The sequence below is a fragment of the Gouania willdenowi genome, chromosome 1, assembly GCF_900634775.1.
Source record: "Gouania willdenowi chromosome 1, fGouWil2.1, whole genome shotgun sequence".
Classification (NCBI taxonomy): Eukaryota; Metazoa; Chordata; class Actinopteri; order Blenniiformes; family Gobiesocidae; genus Gouania; species Gouania willdenowi.
Genome location: NC_041044.1, coordinates 39,778,121 through 39,804,346, shown reverse-complemented (window position 1 = coordinate 39,804,346; position 26,226 = coordinate 39,778,121). Strand labels below are relative to the sequence as shown.

General features: G+C 36.4%; 2 protein-coding genes across 2 annotated transcripts in view; both read right to left on the bottom strand.

Annotated features, from left to right (window-relative positions):
• The window catches only part of LOC114463958 (dynein heavy chain 6, axonemal-like), a 61,992-nt gene extending 53,147 nt beyond the window's left edge, over nucleotides 1-8,845 (bottom strand). Inside the window, exons 1-15 of the mRNA XM_028447869.1 lie at nucleotides 8,748-8,845; nucleotides 8,507-8,607; nucleotides 8,353-8,414; nucleotides 6,740-6,913; nucleotides 6,373-6,510; nucleotides 5,644-5,772; nucleotides 3,747-4,049; nucleotides 3,529-3,663; nucleotides 1,367-1,466; nucleotides 1,212-1,278; nucleotides 905-1,091; nucleotides 679-780; nucleotides 488-595; nucleotides 312-401; nucleotides 118-238 (exon numbers count right to left, since the gene is read on the bottom strand). Coding sequence (XP_028303670.1) covers nucleotides 118-238; nucleotides 312-401; nucleotides 488-595; nucleotides 679-780; nucleotides 905-1,091; nucleotides 1,212-1,278; nucleotides 1,367-1,466; nucleotides 3,529-3,663; nucleotides 3,747-4,049; nucleotides 5,644-5,772; nucleotides 6,373-6,510; nucleotides 6,740-6,913; nucleotides 8,353-8,414; nucleotides 8,507-8,576 — 1,786 coding nt within the window. The 5' untranslated portion in view covers nucleotides 8,577-8,607; nucleotides 8,748-8,845. The remainder of the gene's footprint in view (nucleotides 1-117; nucleotides 239-311; nucleotides 402-487; nucleotides 596-678; nucleotides 781-904; nucleotides 1,092-1,211; nucleotides 1,279-1,366; nucleotides 1,467-3,528; nucleotides 3,664-3,746; nucleotides 4,050-5,643; nucleotides 5,773-6,372; nucleotides 6,511-6,739; nucleotides 6,914-8,352; nucleotides 8,415-8,506; nucleotides 8,608-8,747) is intronic.
• An 878-nt stretch (nucleotides 8,846-9,723) lies between these two features.
• LOC114461800 (sodium channel and clathrin linker 1-like) overlaps nucleotides 9,724-26,226 on the bottom strand; it is a 30,010-nt gene continuing 13,507 nt past the window's right edge. The window contains exons 12-22 of the mRNA XM_028444184.1: nucleotides 25,571-25,662; nucleotides 25,191-25,368; nucleotides 24,921-25,019; nucleotides 19,399-19,470; nucleotides 19,192-19,266; nucleotides 18,026-18,168; nucleotides 17,763-17,955; nucleotides 17,386-17,582; nucleotides 13,496-13,574; nucleotides 12,001-12,096; nucleotides 9,724-10,447 (exon numbers count right to left, since the gene is read on the bottom strand). Of these exons, the coding sequence (XP_028299985.1) occupies nucleotides 10,388-10,447; nucleotides 12,001-12,096; nucleotides 13,496-13,574; nucleotides 17,386-17,582; nucleotides 17,763-17,955; nucleotides 18,026-18,168; nucleotides 19,192-19,266; nucleotides 19,399-19,470; nucleotides 24,921-25,019; nucleotides 25,191-25,368; nucleotides 25,571-25,662 (1,284 nt within the window). The 3' untranslated portion in view covers nucleotides 9,724-10,387. The remainder of the gene's footprint in view (nucleotides 10,448-12,000; nucleotides 12,097-13,495; nucleotides 13,575-17,385; nucleotides 17,583-17,762; nucleotides 17,956-18,025; nucleotides 18,169-19,191; nucleotides 19,267-19,398; nucleotides 19,471-24,920; nucleotides 25,020-25,190; nucleotides 25,369-25,570; nucleotides 25,663-26,226) is intronic.

Sequence of the window (26,226 nt, the reverse complement as noted above, 5' to 3'; positions counted from 1 at the left end):
TATCAAAACCAGAAAAATACAAATATTTTCAAAGCACAGTTTTCACCTTGCCCACTCGTTATGCGATGGAGAGAAGAGATTCGAAAACAGAGTTCAAGCTTATGTACTATTCATTACCTGGATCCTCATGACGCAGGGCTTCCAGATCTAGACTCTCATTTTCTTTGTAGAATGTGAGGAAGCACTCAAATGTGTGAGAGTACACTTTAGCTGCATCAAAGGCAACGGTGAGCAATTCCTAATTCAGTCAAACAAGTAAGAACCGACGAACAAACAATTGTGAAGATAAATCCCATAAAGTAATAACTAACCTCAATGTTTTGTTTGATTCTTTGAAGATGGCAATCATTTTCAAAGATGAACTCCAAACAAAGGCCTTTTTTGCGTGCAATATCCCAACCCTATGAATATAAACATGTATTGTGAACCACTTGCTTGTTAAAATACTTGAAACAAACACATCTCAAATGGTGAAAGCCTTGACTACCGAGACGTCTTCTGAGTGGCACAACAAGTCGACATCGGGGTGTGCACTGAGGGTCTTGACAGTCATTGCTGTGCTGTGAAATCTGCTGATAATCTCCGCAGTAGTCTCCTAGAGGAATCAAACCCAAATCCGTGCTAAGTCTCGTTTTAATGAATAATAAAGAACCAAAGTGAGAGCGTTTGAATACAAACCTGAAAGTTTCCCTCAGAGGGTTTGAAAGTCAGAGCACATGTTTCCAATATCAACTCAGTTGTGAAGAAAGGTTTACAGGAAGCAGCTTTTGGATCAGTGGGCTGATGAGCACACACAAGAACAAACACCAAACTTAATTCATTCCTTAATCTGAATTGTTAACTTATTTTATCTGAAATTGCCAATGCACTGTGTAATGTTTTTATTAATACTTTTTTAAACCACCTTCTTAGTCACATCTGTTTCAGGAGGCTCAATGGAAGCCGCAGAGTTTCGATTCCAGCTTTGAATAATGTCATGGCTCGGGGTTTGACAGACATGCACTCGTAGCTCAGCCAGCAATTCTTTCACAGCATCTACCACCAGCCTGTGCAACGTGTTGATCACCACACAGTCAACAAGATAAATAAAGCTGAGAAGAGAAGAGAATGGGAAACGTCATGTCATGGTAAGTGCAGTGCCTAAAAGAAACACCAGTGTTTTTCAGGAGAAAAATGTTTAAGGTAAAGTCTGAGAGTAAAACTATTCCTACCAGACCAGACGGTTGAGAACAAGAACTTTATTGATCTTGGGAAGATGTCTCGTGAATTGGCTTTTGTCTGTGACAAAAAAAACAAGTTTTACTCTTTCTCCATTGAGGTCTACGTATCTTAACTCAGTCCGTCCACATGGTCAGCGTATACGCACCAGGTTCAGTAGACTTGGTCTTGGTTTCCAAGAAGTCACGGCAAGCACAGAAAGTTACCTCCTTAACCAGGTGCTCAAACCTCTCCAGGTCATCGAGGACCTGGAATTAAACAATGTACTAAACAAGAGCACTTAGGGGTGGATTCACTAAGATCTGAAATAAAGGCTGGTAAACCAGGTGCATCCCTAAATCCTTTGGTGGCCCTGTTTCCTCACCAGCTGTGGGGAATTCACTAACATTGCGGCACTAACAGCTGCGCGTATAGACGTGGTTGAGACCGCCCTATTGAAATGAACATTTTGCTAGTTCAACAAGGAGAGGTGAGTGCAAAGAAGCACAAAATGATGTTTGAAGAAGTTCAAATGGAGGCTGGTGGACTTCTCTGTCTGCTGCACATTAAATAATGTAGAAAACATTCTTTTTTAAACAACTTTAAAACCTAATGATAATTCCCCCCCTAATTGTGGCTGCTCTGTCAGGTCCTGTAACTTTGCTCTGATCAGTCCATGTAAAACAGGCAGATTTGGACAGAGACTGTCCTATTGATCTGTTGATGCCATTGATCTGAGATAATGCAGCAACACAGTCTGTCAATCAGCACCATTTGAAGATGATCTACTGACCATCATCCAGCAGGTCTGAGCTCCCGATCAGCTGGTCAGCTGATTCTGGCCTGATGCTCCTGACATCAACGCGACACGAGAGTTTAATGGTCAAAACATGGAGAGAAAGACACAGGAGTTCCTTGGAGCTGTGCGTCTGGAGCGACATCCATAGATCAACGCGCACAGCGACTCTCTGCGCCCCAGCCACACCAGACTTTACACGGGCCACCTCAGGTGTCCAGCTTTTTCTCTCCCTCACACACACTTGTCTTTACTCTGCATTTTCGTATTCAGTGGCTGTTAATATTGACAATTGTTTTATTTAATGTATTTTCTTATACTAGAAAGGTTAACTGGAGTGTTTTTTTCCATCTCCGCTGTGTTAGTCGTACTATTTTCCGGTGCTAAATCAGTCACCACAAACAGTCCCAGGTTTGATGAATTGCATTGTGCCCACTGCATTAATTGATTGGCATTTCTTCCTCCCATTTTTTTGCTCCCTTTGTGAGATCCACCTACTTTACATATTCATCAGATGGACACTCGCGAAATAGATTGTGACAGGCAGTCCTGATTCCCTGGGGTTTGTACCCCTTATTAGCATGTGGAGTGACGTTTGCAAATGTTTTAATATCCCTAAGCCTTTAGTGAACACGCCCATTAGAGCGCAAACCTCCGCCAAGCAGCAAATCTCCTCTTTGCCATATATTGGCAGATGATCGGGATCATTGATCCTGATCATGGCATCATAATAGTTTACACTTTAAAGGCTTGAAATAAATTTTCCCCATTAATAACCATACAGTAGGTCCAAAAGTATGGACACCCCCATTTTTTTGAATTCCAAGTAAATATGTAACCCAGATCTGATTTGAAAGAAACTTGGAGTATTTGAAAAACCAACCCAAGATAACTGGTTTGAATTTCATAAAGATCAGTCAATTACAAATCCATATATTAATTTTTGAAATTTCACCAAAGATAAGAGATTGGGGTTTTTGGTTTTTTCAAGCTGATTCAGAATGGTGATTAAATACGCAGTCCAGATCCGGTCCAGATAACACTTGGTGAGATAAGTGAGAAAACATGCATTGCTGTCTTAAAAAGTTTGCACTTCTTGTCGTGTTGACCTTTGACAGCATGTGCAGACAAGTAAAAAAAAAGAAAAAAGTGAGAAACCAACTCGACATAACTGAGTCAGGTTTCATTAAGATCGGTTAATCATGAACCAAATTTTTTTTTTTTTTAAATTTGCCAGTGATTAGACTCATTATGAGAGGTAGGGATTTTTTCAATTTTTGAAACTGATGCAGAATTAGTATATTGATTGAGATCCCCTCCAACATGTAATGAAATCTACCATGTCTATAAGGTATATCTCTCAATAATTAAATTTAAAGTACTTTTGACGTAATCCTGCTAACCGACAAATAAACAAAATATTCTTGGGTGAAAACATCACCTCCTTGGCAGAGGTAATAGTTTGAAAGAAGGGCATTGAAGATATATGGTTAGTCTCCATGTTTAAACCAGATATAAAACATTCACATGCTCACCTTCTCCAGCTGCATGAGCAGAGCATTCTTGAACTCCTCTAATGTATAAGTGTGCTTTTTCTTCAAATGACACAAGCCTGTGTCACTCAGTTGGCAACACATTTTCCTGATTACCAGGAGAGCAGGACTTAGACACTGAGAGACAAAAAGTATAAACAATGATAACAATAACACAGAAGTTACCACACACGGAAGCACCTTTAAGTGTTTGTTCATACCGGGTTGACCAAAAACAAACGTTCTTCTAGCTTCTCTCTGGCCAAGTGAAACTTCTTAGCACAAACTTTCCTACGCCACACGTAGAAGGTTTTCCAATTTTTAAAATGAGCAAAAAAAGGGATGCGGAGCAGCTTGCAGTGGTTTTCATACTCTGTTTTCCATTGCTCAAGACCGGTAAGAGCAAAGTCATAATTGAGCAATGGTGACGTGATGCTCAAAATATAATTTGGATTGTACTTATGAATGTATTCTTTGAGAGAAGAATCAAAAGATGCATCACTTAGCGCCACATCCTTGGAGAGCTGAAATAAGAAAAAAACAAGACAGAGAAATGGTGATTTTCTCCTGTTAGCCAAGGCTGAAGTTACACCAACACCAAAAATGTTGGTAATAACCCATTTATTTAGGTTGGAATAAGCTGGAGCATTTTCAGTCTGCTATTTGGCACTTGGCGAGTTACCTCGGGTGACCCTCCGATTACAAGCCTGCTTACTTAACCACTAGGCCACCGCTCGCCCTCGGTCCTGGACATTAGTTGTACAATAATTGCATCCTCACTATTGTTATGTTTTTTTCTTCCGTCGGTCGTTAACTCCTCCTACACATTTGTACGATTTTGACAAATAAGCAAATCAAAACATTCAGAAATTTTCTGAGATTTATTATTGTACTTTTATAATGTGTAACTTTTAAACTTTTTGACTTATTCAATTTTTTGGGGAAACTACATTGACGTTTCAGCTCCAATCCCATTTTTAGAGTGGACAGCTCATTAAGCTAGTGGAGCTGCTCCAGTTTTCTTCAAATCTTTGCAAACAAATTGTCAAAACTTTTTCAACTTTCTTCAGCTTTTTTTTTTTTCAAACTTTATTTAGATTGTTTCAGATCCTTCAACCTACCAGTATTTCAATAATTTTCATCATATCTTCTGTATTATTTCAGAGAGTTCGTTGGCTAGGCTAATACTAGGCTAGGGCTAATGCTAGGCATACTAGATTAATGCTTAATAAATGCTATTGCTGGGCTAATGCTAATGTAAAGTATATGCTGTGTTAATGGTAATGCTATGTTAATGCTATGCTAATGCTGGGTGTATGCTATATTAATGCTAATGCTATGCTAATGTAAATGTTAATGATAGGTCAATGCTACTGCTAGTTAATGTTAATGCTAGCTAATGTTAATGCTAATTCTAATACTAGCTAAGGCTATGCTAATGATAGCTAATGTTATGTTAATGCTATGTTGATGCTAATTAAAGCTATAGTAATACTAGGCTAATGCAGTGTTCAATGGAATGGGCCAGCAGTTGCATCCTCACTTGCATTTTCTTTAGGAAATGCAAATATTCTAAAAGTATTTTTTTTTGTGTTTAAACTGACAATATTTAGGATGTCTTATCAAATTAATTTATTGGTAAATGTTGCTATAATTTTCCATTAGTTTAGGTGAGGGCTCTTTTAATGTCTTATTTGTAATGTCTGTTGTGTTACGTTTGCTATGGACTTTGCATATGTCTGAATTATAGTTTGATGATGATGATGATGATGATGATGGATCAAGGTTTGGTGCTCAAGCTCCAGTAAGCATTCATCTTTCTGTTTGAATGGTTCTCCTAAAATCCAACAATAGGCAGATGTACTGCCCTTAACTGTATTCATATATCACTTCTTTTCACAGTGATCTTCCCCTCCTGTGTTACATTATTACCAAAGAAGAGTCATTTCATCACATTTACAGTCAAACTAAGCTATGCATCTCATGGTTTCTAATTCTGGGGCTTTACTTTAAAAATGTATGAATATGAAACGCTTAAAAGAAGCACATTTTGCAGTGAAGGGCATGAGTGAGCAAAGCGGCACTCCTGCCATCCATCCTTGCACGTAATCCACTGACCTTTGAAGTGGACTCCAGCCGAGGCAGGTGGACGGGCACTTTTTGTGCAGATGAGCAAGTGGGGAAGGTAGGCTGCTTAATGATGTCATGGTGTTGAGGACTGGGTGGTTTTTTCTGTACATACTGGCTCTGAAAGTCCAAAGAAAGAGCAATTCTTCGGCATTTATTACACGCAGTGCACCCAAAAGTATTCATAGAGTTACATTTTTTACCTCCACAAAGGGGGTAATATTTTCACCAGCTCTTTCAAATTTTTTTGTTCCATTTTTTTTCTCATCAAACATGATAATTTGGTTTCTCATGGTCTAAAACAGACAGGGGCAACTCACGGCTTGGGGGCCATGTATGGATTATTTTGAGCAGCCCCCAAAGTAAACGCACAAAATAAATCTAGTGACACACAAAGATCTACAAAGACACACAAGTACACAAAAACTTACAAGTTGTTACAAAATACACAAAATGAAAAAGACAGAACCCTAACCCTACACACAAAATGACAGAAAACAAAAAACCAAACAAAATGATGACAAAAATGAAATAAATTACAAATAAAAATATATTAAATGACAAAAAATACCATGTGACGAAAAAAAAAAATCAAATATGACCTCAAAAAACACAAAATAACAAATGTGCAAAATTTTGAAAAAGCAAAAACATAAAAAAAATGTGGAAAAACTGACATGCTGCAAAGCTTTGAATGCAAACACATTGTAATCCACTAACATTTGAAGTGGACTCCAGCCGAGGCAGGTGAACGCGTCCTTTTTGTGCAGATGAGCGAGTGGGGAAGGTAGGCTGCTTAATGATGTCATGATGTTGAGGACTGGGTGGTTTTTTCTTGACAAATTGCCCCTGAAAAGCCTGGGGAAAAAAAAGGACAATACTGCATTTATTACACAGTGCATCGGAAAAGTATTCATGGAGTTTCCAAAATAGAATACATTCAACCCTGCATTTTTTATTATAAAAAAACAAACAAGAAATCACATTTATTTTTATACGGTCATTATGTGGTATTGTTTGTAGAAATTTGAGGAAACAAATACACCTTTATAAATAAATGAAATAAAAAGCACTGTAAGCCACTGACCTTTGAAGTAGATTCTTTTGGAGGCGGGTGGACGAGCACCTGTTGTTGCATGTGTAGTTTTGGTGCTTTTTGTGGAGACGGGCGAGTATCCCAGCCTGGGAAATATAGTGACTCCAGGATCTCATAGTGTTCAGGACTGGGTTGTTTTCTTACAAGACGTTTATGGAGAAAAGCCTAAGGAAGAGAAACACAAAAAAATTAGTCATTATGGTCTAAATCAGGGTTGTCAAACTCATTTTAAATCAGGGGGCAAACACGAATCAGTTTGATTACAAGTGGGCCGCACAATTCACACACAATTCATTTCCATTTGTAGCCATAAATCTCCATGAAAACATCAACTTATACATATCTAAATTATCTGTATTTGACATTAACTTAAAAAGTACCTGTACTAGTCTTGTATATAACATAAAATACATTTTAAAAAGTACTTTTTTGCGACAGTGCACCATGTCTAGTATCATATACTTCATCAGAATTTGTTTTTTTTTATCATTTCACAGACCTCCAAGAAGATATGGCTGAAGAAGTCCTGGGGGAGGATTTGGCCCCCTGGCCTTGAGTTTGACATTTGGTTTAATAAACATTATCGTGCATTGTTTGAGATACAAAAAGATCATAACTCTCAAAAAAAGAAAAGCGTTAAAATAGGGGACTAATGGTAAACTTGCCCTTGTTTTAATAATAGCAAAAATTATTTGGAAATTTAAAATGAAAAAAAGCGGTTTTTCTAGTCCCGTTTAGTTGACATCAAACTACGGGCCACATATGTTTAAAACAAGTGTAACACCTCTTTTGTTTAAATAAATAACACTTTTTTCTACGTCTTTACAACATGACCCCATTTTGATATCACAAATTTCTAGCGACTCCATATTATTATTTTTTTAATCACTTTTTGATCATGTTCATGGTGTTACGAGAAGTGAAGAGATGCACCAGCTCATATGTTTCATACTGAATTTTCTGTCTTTTTTTTTTATCTACTAGCTTTATATTTGAGGAAGTAAAAGTATAGAATACAGTTGATTGAGATTGTGTGCTGTATTTTAATTTGAAAAACAATAATAATTAAAAAAGAAAATACAAAAGGATCATTCTAAGACTATTTATTTTTTTCAGACAATGGCTATTTGTACACCCCTCACTGGCCAGTTTAGGTCACGGGACTAAAACTAAACCTAACCGTAAACCTTTACCTAACGCTAAAAATTGTTGTGATATAAGGTTATAACCTGTAACCATAAACCTAACCCTCAGACGCTACATACGTACTTCGGTAAATGTACTAATAACATAGCACCGGGGGTTGTTTGTATGGCAACCATACAAATAGACACTTTCTTTTTTATTTACAATAGATTTGGATTTGAGAAAGTTATATAGTATATACGTGTATAATACAGTTGTGTGTGGTGTTTTCATTTGAAAAAAAAAAAAAAAAAAAAAAGAAGAAAAATAGAAAAATATCATTTGAATCTGTAATTTATAAAAAAAATAAATAAAAAATCAATTAATAGACATTTCAGGTGACCCAATTTGAATTTCGGGGCGACCCCACATGGGGTTACAACCCCAAGGTTGAAAAACACTGCTTTACAATGTCTCACCTCATAGTCTTTACCCCGCATGGGAGCGCTGGAGTCCTGGACTTCTGGAGGTCTACATTGGTCTAGGAAAGCACAATGACAGGTAGTTTATCATTGTAAGCTTTGTAGTTTTGGTGTCAAATATCACATAGTTCATCATTTATTGCTTAATTACCTGGTGTGGACAAAAAGTCATCCGAAGTGACCAGTTTCTCTGATGGAAATGGACCAGGTGGCTGTTCCATGTAGACACAGGTGTGATTAAAGGTCCTAGTGCTGTAAACGTTGTAGAAAATAATCGCTTAATTAAACTGAATGGAAACAGCTGCAGTTAGCTAAAGTTAGCAAACATATTAGTCAGGATTTAGACTTTTTCTTACTTACTGGCAAAGCTTTTCCAAACAAGATTAACTTACCAAATCACCAACAGCAAGACAATTGGGTTTTAGAGTGTTTTCTGTCAACGCAACAGTCGGCAACGTAGAGCAACAACAGCACCGTAGAGATGTTGTCTACGGTATCCTAGCAACATAATGAGCGCGGTATGCTACGTAACCAGCGTGACGTCGATAGGACGCGTATGCTGGTCACCTTAAATAATGAATACAAGCAAAAAACATACTGCCCCTGGTAAATAATAAAAATGAAAAACATGCTCACCCACGTAAATAAAACATATATATATATATATACATAAACCAAAAAAACAATTAATTTGAGCAAAAAGTTGCTTTATTTATATAATGAATTGCGTTGGGTTCTTGTTCAACAGTTTAAATTATGCTTGTGTGCCTCAGAACAGAAAGTGTTATCACAGCTGAGTAAAAAAAGGGGATAATCTGATCCAAGCGCCACATTAATATCAACATTAATTTAGATGACTGATCTGAGCTTTAATACAGAGAACAGATGCTTTTTGTTGTCATTTTGCACATTTTCTTGTCCATTTCTGTGTTTTTCTGTCATTTTGTACATTTTTGTTGTTTTTCTAAAGCCATTTTTTTTTATCCTTTATGTTATTGTAGTCATTTTGTGCATTTACTTTGGGTGGCACACAACATTAGACCAAGGGCTGCATGTGGCCCCGGGCCACCAGTTGCCCATGTCTGCCTGAGAACATTTCTTTCCAATAATAAAAAATAAATACAATAAAAAAATATTTTTGGAAAACCGTGACTTTAAGTCTAATAAAATGGAAAATAACAGCAGTGACGATAGCCAATCACCAGTTTAACCAGAACAAAACCTACCTGTTAGTGACCAGTAACAGTATGGAAATGAACTCAATAAACCAATTTCAGACACAAGATAAGTTTAGGATAACACAAATAATATACTCTAACTAAAGAATAAAAAATACACATGCAATAATTTCAAATAATAATAATGATAAATACTACAAATTCCACCTTTTTTTTATTAAGTTGATACATTTTTGGCAACATGAAACCAGTCTTCCGTGTAAAACATTTTGTGGAAAGTAGGATCATTGTTTCAGATTCTGAAGCTAACAGCATCCATGTCACTATTTGTAAGCATTCTTTACATTTGCACAGATTTTTTTTTCTTTCTACCATCATCCCAAAGGCGTACATTTCTTTCATCGCTCCACTATACATTTGTACTTTAAATGCTCATGTCCACTAATGCTCATACTTTTGCCAGTGGAGACTAATTTGAAAGAAAACTTGTAATGCAGTGTTTTATTCTGGTGTCTTTCCATCAGAACCAGAAACAACTCAGCTCGACAAAGGTTTTATCATGGTGCATCAGCTTTTCCACATGTACAGAATGCATTAAAAAACACAATCAGGAAAACAATCAATAACTTATAATTCACACACACACAAAAAAATAATTACACCCAAGACTCCCTTTCACACAGGCTCTTATTCATTATACATGTAGGTGTATAAAAATGTAAACATGTTTCAGTTCAGAGTTCTCGTTTGTTATGACTTTATGAAAAAAAACAGTTCAAAGTGCAGCACATTGATCATAAATATTCTATTATTATTATTCTATTGTTATTTTAAGGCACAGTGAGCGTTTGCTACTAGATTGTCTCTGTATCTGGATGGACGATCTTCCTCCGCTGTGACGCCAAACCAGTGAACTGTAAAACAAATAATGCACATTTTGTTAAACTACACAACAATTCCACCAAAGAAGACAAAACAAATCCTTAGCTTTGAACTATTCACTCTCTCTTATCACCGTACACACTAAGGCTGAACGATTAACCTTAATGGCATTAATATTAAGATTTTCACTACTGCGATAACGTAACCTCAGACGCTGAGGTTTTTTTTTCCGTCTTTATCATTTGAGTGATATATATGTTCACCAATCAGAACCGCCTTCCTGGGCTGCTGGCCAATGAGAGATGGTCACAGGACACAAGCTTGTATGCGCTGCAGCGAGTCTCAGTGACCCCTCAGTTGAGTGTGCTAACAACAACTACACTAGAGCCCTAAAAAATCCAAATTAGCGGAATCGACCAATGAAAACAAAATCTACTGTTGAACGCGAAAATGGCCAGAATCGTTTTGAAACGCCGTCACTTTGAGGAAAAAGTCGTTTTTTTTTTTTAAAGGGGAAATGTTTCAGGGACGGCTTATTATGGTGCACCCCCCGCCCCCTCCCGTCCGCTTCAAACAGAGTCTAAACACCTTCTGAACTGCCAAAAAACTACGCAAATCATCACTGACTCCTAAATGAGAGCCGACCAGTGGCCGCTTAACTTTAACGTGTCTGCGGAGCTCCGTCCGTTTCTCATGTAGCGCTGCTGTGCTCCGTAAAAACATGAGTCAGCTTTAATCAGCTTCACCTGCTCAGAGTGTTTAAACATCTCATCAGAGCTACAGAAGATCTGTAGCTTTGATGATCTGTAAATTTGTTCTGTTGTTGTGGACGAGACCATTGATGCCAGGGATTATAGAGTCTGAAACATTGTAGCTTAATGATAACTTCTTATACTTAGTCCATTTATTTTTGTTTAATCATTACGGTCTGGAATGATGTCATCAGGATCATTTAAATTCATCAAAACTTAATCAATAAACCTGCTCAGATTCAGTAAATCATTGATCCCTGAGGGGAATTAGGTGACATAATTCTGCTCTCATACGTCTTTATATGACATGAATAATTAAAAAGGAGCAGAACAATCCATCCAACTTATATTTACCTTTTAATTGTATCTTACTTTATTTTTGACATACATTTTTGTTTAACTATGGTTTTTATTAATTTATCAGTATTTAATTTGTTTCCTCACGAGTTCTAAACAAATTTTCTGAAAAAATTGATAAATATTTCTAAAAAAACTGAATTTTAAATAAATAATATGGAAAATATGGAATTTGGAAGAAAAAAATAAAATGCAATTTGGCAAAAAAAATTAAACACATGCATTTAAATGTATAAACTATTTTCAAAAATCGTAAATCTCGTTCGGGCACTATCTGTCAGAAAAATCGCAAATAGGTTTTTTTTCTTCAAAATCGTGCAGCCCTAGTACACACGACTGTAGAAATGATGACAACAACTTCCTGCCAGAGAGAAAATGACTTGTGTGTGTGTTGCTTTATGTAAAAAGTTAACTTTTAAGTAGTCTTAATGAATTTGCAGCCATAATTAGGACATTACATTTTGTAATGCTCGTACCTGTTGTGTGGATGACACGCCCTTTTGATCAAATTGGCTCAGACGTCTCTGGAGATGATTCGTCTTCTCCTGATATATTGCCAGCTGCCTCTCGTACTGTGAAACACCAATAGTAGAAAAATTAGCAAATGTGAATTGGTGCTTAAAATGAATGGAAAGAAAAATAGTAGCCATTACCATGAATTCTAATATGTATTGTTTTGAATATATGCAACATTGTGGAGGTGATGGTCTAGCCTTCAAATTCTTTAAAACCATAGCTGAACACAAGTGAAGTATTAAAATGTAGCACTTTCCCAAAAATAGTTAATGGCAGCTTATATTTATCTTACATTCCATTTGCTAAACATGATAATCATATACATTTTTATAAGAATTTCTATGACTCTGCATTCATGTTTTGACTATTTGCATGTATTTACAGTTTTACATCAACAAGCCAAGGGACTAGAGATGAAAATTTGCCATATATGCTACAATCTTACATATTTACTCTATGCAAATATTCACTAAAATGTATTATGCCTTTTATGAATAAATGAAAGATGAGCATAAACTAATCTTATTGTGAAAATTTAAAATTGGAAGTTGTTTTTCTGTGAAAGAGGCACTTAAACAGATAATTTCTATACTACAGCAACTTTAAAAAAACCAAATAACATCATAAAACAGGAAGTTTCACCCACAATCAGGAACTTATAGCCAAATGGAAAAGGTGGATATAAATCTTCCCTCGACAAAAGGTAAATAGTACGCATATGTAAAAATTAGGGGTGTACATTGCCATGAATCTGATGATACGATGCGATTCCCGAGACAATACATCCCGATACTAAACAATACGATACACATCGCGGTATATCACAATACGAATCATTACAAATTTCACTTTTACAGATACATTTTTTATTATTTTTATTTTTTTATTTGAACTTGCGATAACAAGTAAATGGCAACTAACTGTAATTCAAGTACCAACAATAAAAACTACTGGTATGTTTACCAAACTGTCAAATTACATTTAAATGACAATTCAAGATTTTTTTTGTTTAAAAACATATTAAAAAAACAAACAATTTGGACATATTTTGGATCAATACAATAACCGCATGGTGAAATATTGCGATATATCACCAAATTGATTTTTTTCTTAAACCCTTAGAATTAAAAAAATATATTTGTGTTGTTAGAGTTCTTAAAGAGTCAAAGCTGCTTCTTGATTGTCACCAGGCAGCTTCTGTAGTCCATTACTCATCCAGTCCGCCCTGTAGCTGTTTGAGCTGCTACAAAGACGACCTGACATTTTCACAGGTCAACACCGTCTGAACAGACGTGAGCACAAAAGGACGACTCTTCACTCCACAGCAAAATGGCATATTGCAATCATTGCACCTTCCCACTTCATACACTCCAGTTACTTGAGAATTGTTCAGTTACCTCTCCCTTTTTGCAATAAAGCCTCTCAGACATCTGAGGGCTAGAGTGATACACAAACCTCAGAAATGGCATTACGGTCCCTTTCAATCTGCAGCTCCAGTTCATGCGAGCGCTGCTTGTGTCGAGTCACTTCTGCCCTGAAAGGACAAATTGAAAAGAAGAGTCGCACAGGCTGCGAAATAATAGCAACAGCTTGGATGAAGCTTTATTTTCAAGTGTTTCAACAACCAATAGCTCTCAGTGAAGAACAGATGTTGCTGAGGGATAAACAACTTAGGAGTGGTGGGTCAATTTAAGGCTCAACTGTTAGAAAGACCAGTGATGATCTGCTGCATCTGTGCTTTAAACTCTTGGAACAATAGAAGGTTCCTGGGATTTAAACCCAAACTGTATCTAACCTGTATTAGTAACCCAAAAACAAATAATATCTTTGTAGCATCTCTGTGATGTTTAAATGAAATATTTAGACTAGTTATCTAGTAAGCTATTTAGGTTTGATTTGGGTGGCAGTAGCTCAGTCCGTAGAGACATGGGTTGGAAACCGGAGGGTGGCCGGTTCAAGTCCCAATGCGGATCAAAATACAGAAGTTGTTCTGGTAGTTGGAAAGGCATCAAACCCCAACACTGCTCTGGTGTGCTCCCTTCATTGTGGAAGCAGCCCCACTCTGACATCTCTCCATTGATGCATGTTCACAGGTCCTGTTTGTGCATGTGTGTGATTCGGGCCTGTGTGTGTGAGAAGCATGTCCCTAAAAATAACAGAGTGTAACAATTTCCCTTCAGGGATTAATAAAGTAATTAAAATAAAAAATAAATAAATTTGGTTTCAAAACGGAAAAACCAAAGAACGAATGGTACATGGATTCATATTTTAACCTGTTTTCATTACTTTTTTGCCATATTTTTGCTCTTTTCAATGCATTTTTGCTACATTACTCCCATTTCTGCCACTTCTCCATCAAATTTCAAAGCCTCTTCTGCCAATTGTTTTCACTTTCAAGACAATTTCAGCCACTTATAAGCCATTTTTCATCAATTTTCCCAGCTAATGTTGCATATGTTGACCCATTAGTCACTTTTAACCTCTTTTCACCAGATTTCAGACTTATTTTTGCCAGTTGTTCCTATTGTTTTAATTTACATTATCCGAAACCCAGTGTATGCCACTTTTAAGCCAATATTTACACTTTGAACCCTTTTCACCATTTTTTCTGTCCGTTTTTGGCCACTCTAAATTGCAATTTTTTAACCAAATTCTGTGGTTTTTAAAATCCAATTTCACCACCTGTTTTTTTGTCAATTTGAACCAATTTTAATTCTGATTAATAGACTACCTGGATAACAGTGGATAATATTCGGATAAATAAATAAATGTGGTTATCACAGATTCATAGAACAATAGACCATCATTTTGCTGACTTTATGGATGGACCCCAAAAATCTCTCCCCTTTATTCCCCCTTATAGATGGCCCTGTCTCCACCTATCTTTATTTTGGGGGTTGCGGGCGGAAAATGTTGAGAACCACTGCTCTAATACACCTGTACTTCACTACTTCTACCACAATAAAAGCTAAGTGAGATGAAAGCGATTGGCAGAGTTCAGATAATTCAATTTAGGTAATTGGAACTGGCCTGCCTATTTGGCACTGGATACTAGTCAATAGATTCTTCCCAGAAGGCATAGCAAATCATGTGACTTACAACACCATGACCGTAAAATTCAAATAAAGGGGGAGCATACCTGGACAGAAAAACTTTTAAATAGGGCTCTTGTTTTGAAGTTAAGCAGAAGCTTTGTCAGGAGCACAATGGAGGGTCTCCAAAAAACTCTAAAATGAATGAATTAAATGCTTTTCTGTTAGTTTTATGGATCAAATTACCACGTGTTGATATTCTACTTTGTCACTTTCCTGACAAAAATGTTTTTAGAACTTTTAAAGTTGGCGAATCAACAGAGATATTTAGCCCTCAGTGTGTTTCAGGTTTTTGTTGCTGTAAATTTGAAATGCATCTTGGGAAATTTGGAAGTCTATTCAGTGGTCATCATCCTAATCATACATATAGTATATAGTAGATAGTATATACTCATTGAGTTTGTTGCGTATAGTATGGAATGTTCCATTTAAAACACAGCCTTTGTCATTTAAAATAGCTCTGAATGGACTTTTTCACGGGAATGTCCTGGAACTATTTATTGATGTTGGAGATGTGTTTCTCCCTGGAACTACACACAAAATGGACTGGACTGCGTCTGAGTCCAAAGTAGGCAGGAGTGTACCGATTAATAACGACTACATTTACATAAATATAAATGCAGCCTAGTCGGTTTTAAACAGAGGCTGAAGGCTCTTTCTGATTGGACCCTGAAATCATTGACCCCTCCAGATAAATCTTTCAGGAACATAGACAGATACACCATGACAATGGCTATAAATAATATATCAGCACAATACACTGTATTTAGATATAAAAAATATAAAAGCAGTAAAAAGTTGATATCACAATTGATTCATCATCTGTACACTTAAAATGGTGCATTGAGTTGTTAAGCCTGAGACATAAAAGCTGCTCACTTTGCTTTCAGATGAAAGAACAAAGACTTGTAAGCCTATTATAAATGTGTGTAATGTCAGACAGAACTAGATCATAAACACTTGATTCAACTTTGATCAAACATTGTATTATATTGTTCATTCAGGGACCCAGTGTAAAACAGCTAATGAAACAAAGGAAGTGACATCGTCAAAGCAGCGACTTGTGCTGCAGCTGTGAACAAACGTAACGCTTCATTTTTTGGGTTGTACTCATTTTGTTTCATTGATCATATTTTTTTATGTTGTTGTGTATTTTGTATATCTCTAATTTTATGGATCTTTCCTGAGTCAATTAGTACATTTAATTGTATATAACGTAAAATATGTATTACCAAAAAAACTAAATATATGCACATTTATGATTAAAAAAATTCTGTTACATTACTTTTTTGAATGATTATATATTGTAAATTACAGTCCATGAAGAGCAGCCATGTTGGGCTGGATGTGAGGAGAAGTCGTAGCTTTTTAAGCTGTGTTTACATATGCTGCCATCTGATTATAATGATTGTATTTTACTTTTAGATTTTTGTTATGCTTTTCGCCACATTAATATTGTTTTATTCATTACGACAGACGACACTAGGATGTGTGTTGGAGCTACTTTGGACACGTAGGAAGCAGTTATTGTGAGTGCGTCTAAACCGAAACCTCTAGTATTATATATGATCTTATGATAGAGATTAAAATCAAAACTCACTACAGATACCCTTTAAGTAAAGCAAATCCATACCAGATCCACATCGATACACAAGATAAAATAATGGTAACACTTTACTTGAAGTTTTATACATAAGGCTGATATTACACTGTCATTATACATGACACCTGTCATTAGAATGAATAAGGTTTCATGAAGGCTGTCATTAAGTGACGTCCGTTACCCTAACAACTAACTCCTAATCCTACCTAACCCAAAAAATGCCAACATAGCTCCAAAGGTGTCATAATTTAGCAAACGACACTTAAAGACAGCCTTTATGACACTTTATTCATGCTAATGACAGATAATGATAGTGTAATGTCATGTATAAAACTTCCAATACCTTAGGTGATAGAGCTTTTGCCACCCGCTGGAACTCCCCCCCCCCCCAAACATCTGTGCCTCAGACTCCGTTAAAAACCCACCTGTTCACACAAGCATTCCACTAACTCATCTCTTTCACTCCTTCTGTTTCCTGTAAAGCGTATTTGAGTGTCCTTTAAAAGTGCTATATAAAACTGATTTATTATCGAGTAAAGTGTTACCAAAATATTTTGAAATCATTTGACAGTTGTAGGATTTTAATTCTCAGCAGCTTTGTTCTTACATGTATGTGTTTTTCATCATCAGGATCACAAGTTCTTACTTACTTGTGGGTTGTGATTTTAGCTTCAAAAGTCTGGACGAGGTTCGTGGCCTCCTCCTTCCAGCGCTGGGTGCTTTTGTGCTGCGCTGTGAGGAGTCGTGTGAGATCAGCACTGGAGCTGCTGCTGCTCTCCTCCAGCTCCCTCAACCGTGTGCTGAGACTCTGCTCCTTTAGGCTGTACTCTTGCTCCATCTGTGAAACCTCCACAACAACCACAGCAAAAGTCAGCCTCGTCCTGCACTAGCTCTGAGCCATCACGTTTATTGTTCTCTACTATAAGTGAGTGTTTCCATCTTGGCCACCCTCCCAGCTCTTGAGTGCACCCAACGTTCTTTATAACTCTCTTTAAACTGAATTGTATCTGTTTTGTCGTCAGCCTACCTGTTGCTTAGCCTTTTTTTGCACCAGCGTGGTGGCTTTGCGTAGCTCGTCCATCTCTCTGTGCAGCCGCTGGTTCTCCTTCTGCAGCTTTAGTCGCTCATAGCTGATGCTCACGCTGTCGTCTCGGGCTGCGTTCAGACAGCCCTGCAGCCGCCGCACTTCCTCCTGGCACTGAGACAGCTCCTCACTGTAGCTGCAGGGGGATGACGGAGTCAAGTAGAGGTGGAGAGCCAAATCAAATACAAAAAGTTACAGATGCTTACTCCATCTCAATCTTTTTGAGTTTATTCTGCATGCTTTGCAGCTTAAGGCTCATGTCCTCCCTCGATCTCTCTGCATTCAAACACCTCTGATGGAGGACGTCCATCTTTCCGTACTCAGGCTCTGCTCGGCCTTCTTTATATATCTAAAAAACAACAAAAACACGGTCATCAACATAGTAAAAAAAAAAACGGCACAAGGGCAATAGCTCCAAAAAAAATATTTGTGCACTTCTCATTTTCAAACTCCATCAAGGTATTGATACCCTGAAGCCACACACCAAATTTGGTTATCCCATCTTAAACGATTTCTAAGAAAAGCTGTCCCCTTTGAACAGACCTCGAACAGAGTAAAGAAAAAAGGCACAAGGGCAATAACTCCAGGAAAAATCATTACGTACTTCTCATTTTCCAACTTCATCAGCAGTGTTGTTCTCTTATGATAATGGGTCAGTTTTGACCCATGTCTAAAATCAGTTGTAAAACACACAAAAAGATATTATCTATCATCCAATTTTATTTTTTATCTCTTGGTTACCTTGTTAGGCTTCCTAATCAATTAAAATATTGCTATTATTATTTTTGGTTTGGGCGTCTAAGCCTTTTTTCTGTCAGTAGAGCACTAGATTTTTTTAAATGGTAAAATGAGCTTCAAGAGAAGTGACAGGTAGTGGGAAAACTTGATATCAAACATGTTTTAATAATTATTAACTACATAATGTTGCCATTCTATATGACAGCATGAAAATTCTATAAAAACTAAGTACAAAGTAAATTGCCTGAACTCAATTACAATTCAATTGTGATTACAATAGCAACATATTTGTTTCAATTACATTATAATAACATCGTAATTATAATTGATGATCAATTACAGAATTGCAATTAGAAGTGACCCCAACCATGGTATCAGGTATTAGGAAAACCCCTTTCATTTGTCAAACCAAACGCACTCATGTCTCAGCAAAACCTCCGTTAAATGAAACGTCGTCAAATATCTGATACCTGATACCTCACTCTGAGACCTGAGGATGTCCTAAATTTACACCGTACTGCTGGCTAAATAGAGAAAAACTCAGGACGGAGCTTTTAGCTGCGTTTTTTTTTAAATTCACAAGGACTGTCATATATAAATATATATATATATATATATATATATATATATATACCTTCTCTAGTTCCTCCTCGACAGCTTTTCTTTCTCGCAGGGACCTTTCAATCTGCGCCTCTTTATCTGCACACTCCTAGTAGAGAGGGCAAAAAAAGGAAGTGGAGAAAAGGCTTGTCGGAGACAGAATGAATACTTAAGGAGAGTCGAAACGGGATTTTGTGAGCTTTACAGAGGAATTTGTCCCCTCGGCACAGCAAACTCTCACCAGCTGCAGTGCAGACAGCTCCTCTGCCATACGGTGGATCTGAAGGTTACACTGTTGACGTGCATTTTCCACCTGGTGAAGATAGAATCACACAAATCAACACAGGGCACAGGTCTCAGGAACGCAGAGAGATTGATTTAGAAAACTTTAACTTCAACAGAAGCTGAACTGAAATGTGGGTCGATAAACCTTCTCACTTCTGATACACTATTGATGTTGTAGCCTAGTGTAATGGCTGATAACGATATTTTTTGTACTGTTTTTGTCGTGTGGGATACAACATGCCCCGATATATCCCAATACTAAACAATATGATATACATCGCGATATCAAAATAGAAGTTTATTAAATTATTTTTTCAACTTGAGAGAAGAAATAAATGGTAACTCACTATAATCCAAGTACTAATATCAAAAACAACGGGCATGTTTATCAAACTGTCAAATTACAATTTTTTTTAAAAAGTTTAACTTTAGCTTCTACAACAGATTCTGATTGTGTTCCTAAATTCTTAAAATATAAAAAGTAACCACATACATCTATAAGTGTCCAGTGTGTTGAAAATAATCGACTTCCAAAAGTTTAACAATGTCTGATGTGGTTCATTGACGCCTTGTGAACGGGCGTTTACGTGCTATGCATATGTTAGCGTAATTAAAATGTTTTTTTGGCTAAAAAGACAATTAAAAAAATTGATTTGGACATTTTTTGGATCGATGTGATAAATTCGCAGTGAAATATTGCGATATATCACCAAATCAATTTTTTCTTACACCATTAGAAAAGGCTTGATTAAGTTATAATATTACTCAAACAGAAAACAACAGTCAGCAAAAGTAGGTTTGAGAAAAACTGACCCATTTATTATTAACCAATAACTTACACAAATTTTAGTCTTAAATATAGGAATAATCTACAATTGAATAAATCATATTTTTAGATGCTGGCAGATATAATTTTGCTGATATTGAACCGATATTTGTTTTCAATATTGGATTGGGACAACCTTACTTACTACAGCTTCTCCCATGGCAAACGATTCACATTTAACTAAGGATTGTTATTACAGATGGGTGATGTTATCGGCACTGGTATCGGTTTTTCAATATCAGTGGAAAAAACAACATCAATGTCGATCAATATTACATTTTGTGGTAAACGTCAAACGATAATACGTGCTGTTGTTTGAGACAATACATTTAAAACAAGAATTTAGCACTTTTTCCATTTCTAAAGTTGAATAAGTTTTAATATTTTGCGCTGATGTTTATAGATGGAAGCTTTATTGTCATTGTACAACACAGTTAATACATAGAATACATTACGGAATACATGCTGTGAGGCATTACATTAAACATAATTATTCCATGGAAATATTATCTGTGCTAAAGAATAAGTTGGCCAGAAAGGAACTGTGTATATATCAGTCTCGGTTAATATTGGAAATCTAGTGTTGGACAATATCGGCAAAAAGCTTAATTGTTTTGTGTTGTTTTTGTGGGTTTTTCTACTTTGTTGTAACTTTACAACAAAAAAAGGTAACAGGAAAGCCCTGCAGAGTTTACATGTTCTCCTTGAATAGCATTAAAAACATTTTTTAAATTGGATTGATGGCACAAATTTAATTTCCCATTGTTTTGTGAAGGTTTTCAAATTTAAAACCAAGCCCATAAAATACAAAAAGTGGGATCATTGAGTAATAGCAACATCAAATGAATAAAGACGGATATTTTCTGGGTATCATTATAAACATCAGTGCTCCATAAACCACAAGGTTTATGGAGCAAAATATGTTATTATTCAAACGACCTTTTTAAAAGTGTCCTTGGTCCAAATTAAATGATATTGATTAAAGGCTAAACCAATGAATATTTTCATTTAGCTAATGCTAAACTCAAGAGGAGTGTAGTTATAAATAATAAAATGTTCTGAGGCTCACAAAAGGCTAAAGATGGATCAGACAAATACAAATTCCTTTGTACAGTATAAAGATGTTATCATACTTGGCATATTGACATTATCAGCAAATTTTGGGTTTGGAGAGTTTTTTTATGTACCGTAATTTCCGGGGTATAAAGAACACTGTTTTATTGGCCGCATTACAATAATTTATATATTTTCTAAGAAAAATCCACACAAATGTCGCAGCCTAACTTAGGCGCACTCTATTGGGTGATGAGGGTGCCCTTCAGACGACTCGTCCAATCAGAACAAGCAGGTAGGCGGGCTGCTGAACTCACCCCTAGGTTGCAGGAAAATGTCTGTGTTTCAACTGATAAGTTTCCTTTACTACATCAAGTCACCTCCTCCGTCTACATATCAGTCCATTTACAGATTTTTATGGTCACTTTTTACTGGAACCAGACTGATACAGCACTTCATCCGCTCTTCTTACCGTGAACTACCGTGGAGCGAACACAGCGAGTCGGACTCTGAATCAGAACACGGACGCGATCGCTTCTGAACAAATCCAACGTGGTGATTTGGCAACTTCATGCTGTTATGCTACTGTTACAAACTGGCTGACTTTTACTTCATCCACGCTGCTGCTACTGCTGCTTCTGCAGCTCTGTCTCTCTCTCTGACAACTTTTCTCTGCGTCGTTGCTACGATGAGGAAGTGTGCATCGTGACAACATGAGTGATCAGAATGATTTCAGTGCGAGCAAGAACGATTTAATGTTAACAATATCATTGTTCCACTTGGTCTAATGTGACAGAGCTCAATTTTTTGGCTGCATGAAGCTTATAAAACAGGGAAAAATCCACAATTTAGCCGCGTCATTGTTTAAGCGCAGGGTTCAAAGCGTGAGAAAAAAAGTAGCGGCTTATACTCCGAGAATTATGGTAGTTTTGTGACATAAAAGTCAAAAAAATAAATAAATAAATAAATAAACATCAGATCTTATGGCGTTGTTATTCAACCTTGGGGTCGTGACCCCATATGGGGTCGCCTGAAATGTCAAGTAAATAATTTTTAATATTTTTCATTATGCTTTTCAAAATTTAAAACACACAATCCTAAACAACTGTAGTCTATATTTTTACTTACTTAAATATAGTTAATATTTCATCTTAAAATCAACACATTTTCTTAGAAAAAAAGAATTAACAGGTCAATGAGTTCATATTTTCAACGGCACTTATTTAGTTGGCTTTTAGTAGGATTATGTCAAAACTATTACAATTTCAGTTTATTTGTTTGTTTCAGTCCAACAAAAAAAATATTCAAATATAAATCCCGATTTAAAAACATATAACAAGACCAAAACACGCACAAGCAAAAATGTGTATATGCCCAACATAAATCATAACATTGAAGTTACCTTTCTTAAATAATACACACACACACACAAAAATAAAATAAACAATATATATGATCAATAATAATATAATATAAATGTATATGTTTTAAGTCACTCATCCTGCTGACTCTGTAACACAGTTTAACAAACCTGATCGAAAACTAATTCTAGAAGGAAAAATTAAGTATTTGGGGTCGTCAGAAATGTGTGATATTTAACACTGCCTTATGGTTGAGTCTCAAAAGTAAATAACTTTCCTAACTTCCTCTAGTGATGTTGAGCAGACAGAGAAGCTGTTAAAGTCCTCAGCATCCAAGGTCTGTCTATCCATTGTTAGCAATACAAGGGTTAAATCCTCATTACACATACTTATCTTAAAAATGAAAGGCTTTTAATGAGGTTGGCAGGGGAGAAAAGATTAGGGTAGAAAAAAAAAAAATACGGACCTCGCTTCCACTGGAATATTTAGAATTACCCTTCAACTCAATGACAAAATCACCTGCAGAGGGAAAAAATAAAGTAGACGGACGAAAAGATTAAGGTTTTAAAGAGTTCTACACGTCAACAGTCACGTTCCAAAGATGGCAATTGTTCGAGGCCAGTTAATGATTCAGATGGAAAGCAGAGCTTCTGTCACAGCGCAGCCTTAACGGGATTATGGTGAGAGACGAGCTTGGTGAGGAGCCACTAATAGAGCATTAATCAGAGTGGCTGTGGGTGAGCAGTGGTTAGTGTTCACAATAATACTTGGACGTTGCAAGTTGCAGACTAGTGTGATCTCGTTTAGAACTAATTACAAATCCAACATCTGTGGCTTTTAGGAGCAGAACTCAGAGTGAAGCGTTAGTCAAGCTTTTTGAGTGGGAATATTATCATCTATTTTGCACTAACAGGTAGACGTGCAAGGATACACTCAACCAACCATTATATTGGAATCCTGATCTAAAAAAAATTAAAACTCAAATCAAAGATTGGGATGTAAAAAGGGTGTAAGAAAAAATGAATTCAGTGATATATCGCAATATTTAACCACACGATTATTGTATTGATCCAAAACGTCCGGTAACTAGTCGTCAGTGCTTGGAAGTTAATTACACTTTATTTTCATAAACAACAATGGGCACTTTTACAGATTTACTTTTTTAAAAAAAACTTAACAGAATCAGAATCTGTTGTATAGAAGCCAAAGTTAAACTTTTTTTTGAAAAATTTAATTTGACAATTTGATAAATATACTACTTATTTGTGATATTGGTACTTGAATTACAATTATATAGCATTAACTTGTTCTCGCAAGTTTGAAAAAAATAAAAATAATGATAAATTGTATTTCATACCATTATGAACTTGTAAAGGTAAAATTTGTAATTACTGATATCGGTATATATCGTATCGTATGGATTCATGTCAACGCACACCCCTAGGTTGTAACGATGCACTTAAATCCTTTCATCACATCACATTTTGGAAGAAAAAAAACAGATTAGTCAAAGTACAGATTCTTCTTCACTTTATTTAAATGGTCAACAGTTTTTTTTTTAACTAATATTTTCTTCTCATAACCTTCTTACAAACCATTTTAACTGTTTGAACTCAAACCAAAATGAACTGCCTTTTGTCCCAAAAGCTGTTGTCCTCCTGAACACTAAAGGATTACAATAAACTGACACTTTTTAACCACTCATAGTTTTTGGCAGCAGGCCTGCCACAAACCTAGAAATAAAAAAATGTATATAATATGTATATAATATATACATTTATTGTTGTTATTCATTATTATTTTTGTATTCAACTTCTACATAAGCATCTGGCACTCTAATGGCCACCTTATCATTAATTTGCACATTAATTTATTTGCACCCTGTTGTCATCTAGTTTGCCTTCCAACCTCTTTGTGCAGTCTTGCGTCTGTATTATTGCTTTTTTTAATTTGCCTTATTAATTATCCCGCAGGGATTAATAACTTTTTTTTCTGATTATGATTATGATTTTGATTTGGGTCTGACGGGATCGGATCGTGTAGTGTCGGGCTCTTCTTTTTAAAGCTCATCTCACGTGTCTGCTCTTGGGTCACTAATACAGTCACAGCGCCCCCTATTGTTTAATTCCCTCTTCTTTGCATCGATTTTAGGCCGATTCAGGATATATCCTTACATCCCTACTAACGGGTGAAGTTTGACGCCATGGTAATGAGTAGTGAGACTTCCTGCGTTAGTACCTCTTTCCTGGTGCGCGCTGTCGCGTCCTGGATCAACTGTTTGATGGCTTCCATCGTCTTCTGCAGTTCCTCCATCATTTGCTTTTCTCCTAATTGAGCCTGAAAGGATGCAGTGCAGACAGTTATACCTTTTCAGTTTTAGCAGACAAAGCTCCTGCCGCTGACGAGCAGACGTTTGTGTGGGTAGTGCAGCTGAAGTGAAAGTGGAAAAAAGTCGCAGCTTGTGGAAAGGAAAGAGATAAAAGACAGAAATAAATTAACTGTGTCCACCTGGTCCTTCTGCAGAGTTGCTTCCTCTGCAATTTGAACACTCTCTCGAACTTTGGACAGAGCCTCGTACTTCTCCTCCTCTAGAGCCGTGCAACGTGCCTGAAGTTGGCCGACCTTCCTTTCCCACACAGTCTGCTCTCTGCGGACTGCCTCTGCTTCCTGAGTTGCAGCTTTTAGCCTGGTAATGGAGTGAAGAGGTGAGGACAAGTGGAAAAGGTAAAGTCAGGCTACAGAAGATCAGCAGAGGCACAGCAACTCTGAAAGTTGAAAACTTCCAACACAAAGCGCTGCTTTTATAATGTGTAGCGTGACGTTAGGCGTCTCCTGCTGTCAGAGGGAAAAAAGAGCGAAGACGAGGAAGAAGTTCAACGTGTTCTCACCTGGTTTCTAACTGGCTCAGAGCTGCCTGAAGATGCTGCAGACGCTTTTCTGCTGCATCTTCTCGGGCCCGAGCTTCTGCCACGTCTTCTTCCTGAACACATACACAGCAGGGTTGGAGTCAATTACATTTTTTTTCAATTACAATTACAGTGGCCAGCATTGTAACCAATCACAATTAAATTACAAATATGTTTTTATTCTCAGAAAGTCTATTACAATTACATTCCCAATTAATACATTTAAATTACAATGAATTCAATCAATTTTTTAATAACTTTTTCATGGCAATTACAATTACAAAGTAAATTATCCAAACTCAATTACAATTTAATTACGATTACAACATCAACATTTTTTTTAAATTACATATACGATTATAATCACGCTATAATTGTGTATTATCAGTTATGAAATTACAATTATAATTGACTCCACAATTACATTTTTTTATTTTAACTTATGATTGTTATGTTTTTTTCTGTATTCACATTTGTTGTTGTTAGTTTCTTTTTTTTGACTTGTGTCTAATTTTGTAGTGTCTGAGTTTTTTTTAAATGTATTATTATTTTTCAATTCCAATTCCATCTTCAAATATCAATGTTTAATTACAACTCAATCATGACAAAGGCGACCAACATTTTTTCCAATTACAATT